At 38.0% G+C, this 2,718-nt stretch overlaps 1 protein-coding gene across 1 annotated transcript in view; it reads left to right on the top strand.

Annotated features, from left to right (window-relative positions):
• NBEAL1 (neurobeachin-like 1) overlaps positions 1 to 2,718 on the top strand; it is a 206,959-nt gene that overhangs the window by 163,324 nt on the left and 40,917 nt on the right. Inside the window, exon 41 of the mRNA XM_011949999.1 lies at positions 221 to 361. Coding sequence (XP_011805389.1) covers positions 221 to 361 — 141 coding nt within the window. The remainder of the gene's footprint in view (positions 1 to 220; positions 362 to 2,718) is intronic.

The raw sequence follows: 2,718 nt of genomic DNA, 5'->3' as shown, positions 1-2,718 counted from the left end.
TGTTCAGAAAAAAGTATTAAGGAATAAAACTTTTTTCATTTGCTAGTTAATGATGATATGAATACAGAGTTTGATAATGAGGCATATGAAGAAGGATGGACTTTTTAAAAACTCCATCAGAAATTTTGTGTTTGTGTTTTCAGAAATAAAATACAAACTTATGCCCCCTTATGTATTTTATTATTGTGGTTATAAAACTTTAGGATTTTTTTCCCCACAGATATGAAAATTTTGAGGATCCTATGGGAACTATTGATAAGTTTCACTATGGTACTCACTATTCAAATTCTGCGGGGGTCATGCACTATCTTATTCGTGTAGAACCATTCACCACCCTCCACATCCAACTTCAGAGTGGAAGGTATGTTTTCAGTAAAAAAGCTGTTTTTTTATGACTATATGTTAGTGTTGAAAACTGTTTGCCTTCATGTCATGTACTGTGTAACATGTCTTTTTTTATTCTCCTGTATTAAATTTTGATTCAGCTAAAAATAGATAAGCTAGTTTGAGAATGAGTCACTCAAACTGACTCACACAGTGACTTAAGGAGCATTCCTTTTTCAGTGTTATTCCAGTGTACCTTTGTGATTCTTACTGTTTTGAGGAATCTACCAGAGATTTATAATTAGATCTGATTTAGAGCTAAATCTAAGGCATCACCAGAGAGTCAAACCAAGCCAATGCCTATGCCTGTGCAGCCCTAAAAATATGTATCATGAGGAATGGAAGGAGGAGCAATAAGAGACTCTTATATTATTGCAGCAGCTCAAACAAGTCTTTGTACCACTGTATTTACACTGTGAGTCTTATAACTTACCTATGTTGTACATTTTCCTAATCCTAAGGAAACCAGCTTTTCCATGAATCTTCTGTTCCTCAATAAATCCTCCACATAGCTCCCTATTTATACATGTTTTGTCTCCATGTTGCCTTATTCTTTAACAACCATTTTGCCTTCCATACCCAATCCAGAGCTACGTAAATATTGCCTGTTCTGTTCTCTTTCCGTGTAGCTTTTATCTCTCACAGTTAGCCTGGGTTCCTTATTTCTGTCTATGTACAATGAGCCTTGGCTTTCAAGAAGAGACTCTGGCTCTAAGATCACTAAACATCCCCAGATTTTACCTGTACCATGTAACCTTTGATGGTGACCTTTGAGGTATTACACAGTCTATTTTTGAAGCTTTGTAAAAATTCATTTAGACATAAAATTATTAAAAGCTGAAAAGACCCAGTTATACTTTATTGCATCTTTTTTTTTTTTGAGACAGAGTCTCACTCCTTTACGCAGGCTGGAGTGCAGTGGTGCAGTCTCAGCTCACTGAGATGTGTGTGGTGTGGTGCGCCACCACACCCAGGTAATTTTTTTGTATATTTGGTAGAGATGGGATTTTGCCAACATTGCCCAGGCTGGTCTTGAACTCCTGATCTCAAGTGATCCACCCACGTTGGCCTCCCAAAGTTCTGGGAGTACAGGCATGAACCACTGTGCCCTGCCATACCAGATTAATTTATAACCAAAAAGTGGAAACAAGCCAGTGTCCATCTACTGATAAATGAATAAATAAATGTGATATATCCATACAATGGAATATTATTATTAAAGTATCGGATAGAAGATACTTTTCTCTTCATAAGATGCAATAAAGTAGGCCAGGTATGGCGGCTCACACCTCTAATTCCAGGCCAAGGTGGGTGGATCACCTGAGGTCAGAATTTCAAGACCAGTCTGGCCTGGCCTGTTCAACATAGTGAAACCCCATCTCTACTAAAAAATACAAAAAGTAGTCAGGCATGTTGGCAGGTGCCTGTAATCCCAGCTACTCAGGAGGCTGAGGTGGGAGAATCACTTGAACCAGGGAGGAGGAGGTTGTGGTGAGCTAAGATTTGAGCCACTGCAGTATAGCCTGGGTGACAGAGCAAGACTCTCTCAAAAAATAATAGTAATAATAATAACATGGGTTTTAAAATCTTAATAATAAAAATAATCAATGCATGAGGTTTAAAAAAAAAAAAGGAAAAAAAGGGCCTGGAAAGGGCCAAAAAATGCCAATTCTCCTACCAGCCAAAGTGAATTAATGCTCTCATGAATTATATCCTTATTTATATCCCCGTGTCACTTGGATTTGTGCTGCCAGCATGCAAAAGAAAGCCATTGTTTTGGCTTTCCAGGACTGTTCATAGTCTCTTAATCAGGGTCTTTGCCTCCTGGCTCTCTCCTTCCTCCCACATACACATTAATCTTTCTTAAGTGTTGCCCTTATTCAAGACCCATCAGCAATTCTTTACTATTGCCAGTGAAAAAAGTTTTATTTAATAAAGTACATTTCCTGTTGCCTCTGCAGTAAATTTTATTTTTTAAGTGCTGATCCCTCCACTTGGCACTCAAGAACAATTGGGCTACACCTAAGTATCCTCTGAGGATAATTAATGTAATGTTTCACTAAAATAGTTGGATAGTTTTAATATATCAAGATAGTATTTTTTAATATGCATACTTATGAAAATTTCAATTTGTAACAAAAATTTCAAAGTGGAACAGTCCTTCTAAAATTCAAAATTTTAGGCCAGTTGCAGTGGCTCACACCTGTAATCCCAGCACCGAGGCGGGTGGATCACCTGAGGTCAAGAGTTCGAGACCAGCCTGACCAACATGGTGAAACCCTGTCTCTACTAAAAATACAAAAAATTAGCTGGGCGTGGTGGCAGGCACCTGTA

This window comes from Colobus angolensis, unplaced genomic scaffold, assembly GCF_000951035.1.
Source record: "Colobus angolensis palliatus isolate OR3802 unplaced genomic scaffold, Cang.pa_1.0 Scaffold30, whole genome shotgun sequence".
Taxonomy (NCBI): Eukaryota; Metazoa; Chordata; class Mammalia; order Primates; family Cercopithecidae; genus Colobus; species Colobus angolensis.
The sequence above is the reverse complement of the archived record's forward strand: the minus strand, read 5'-3'. Positions and strand labels throughout refer to the sequence as shown.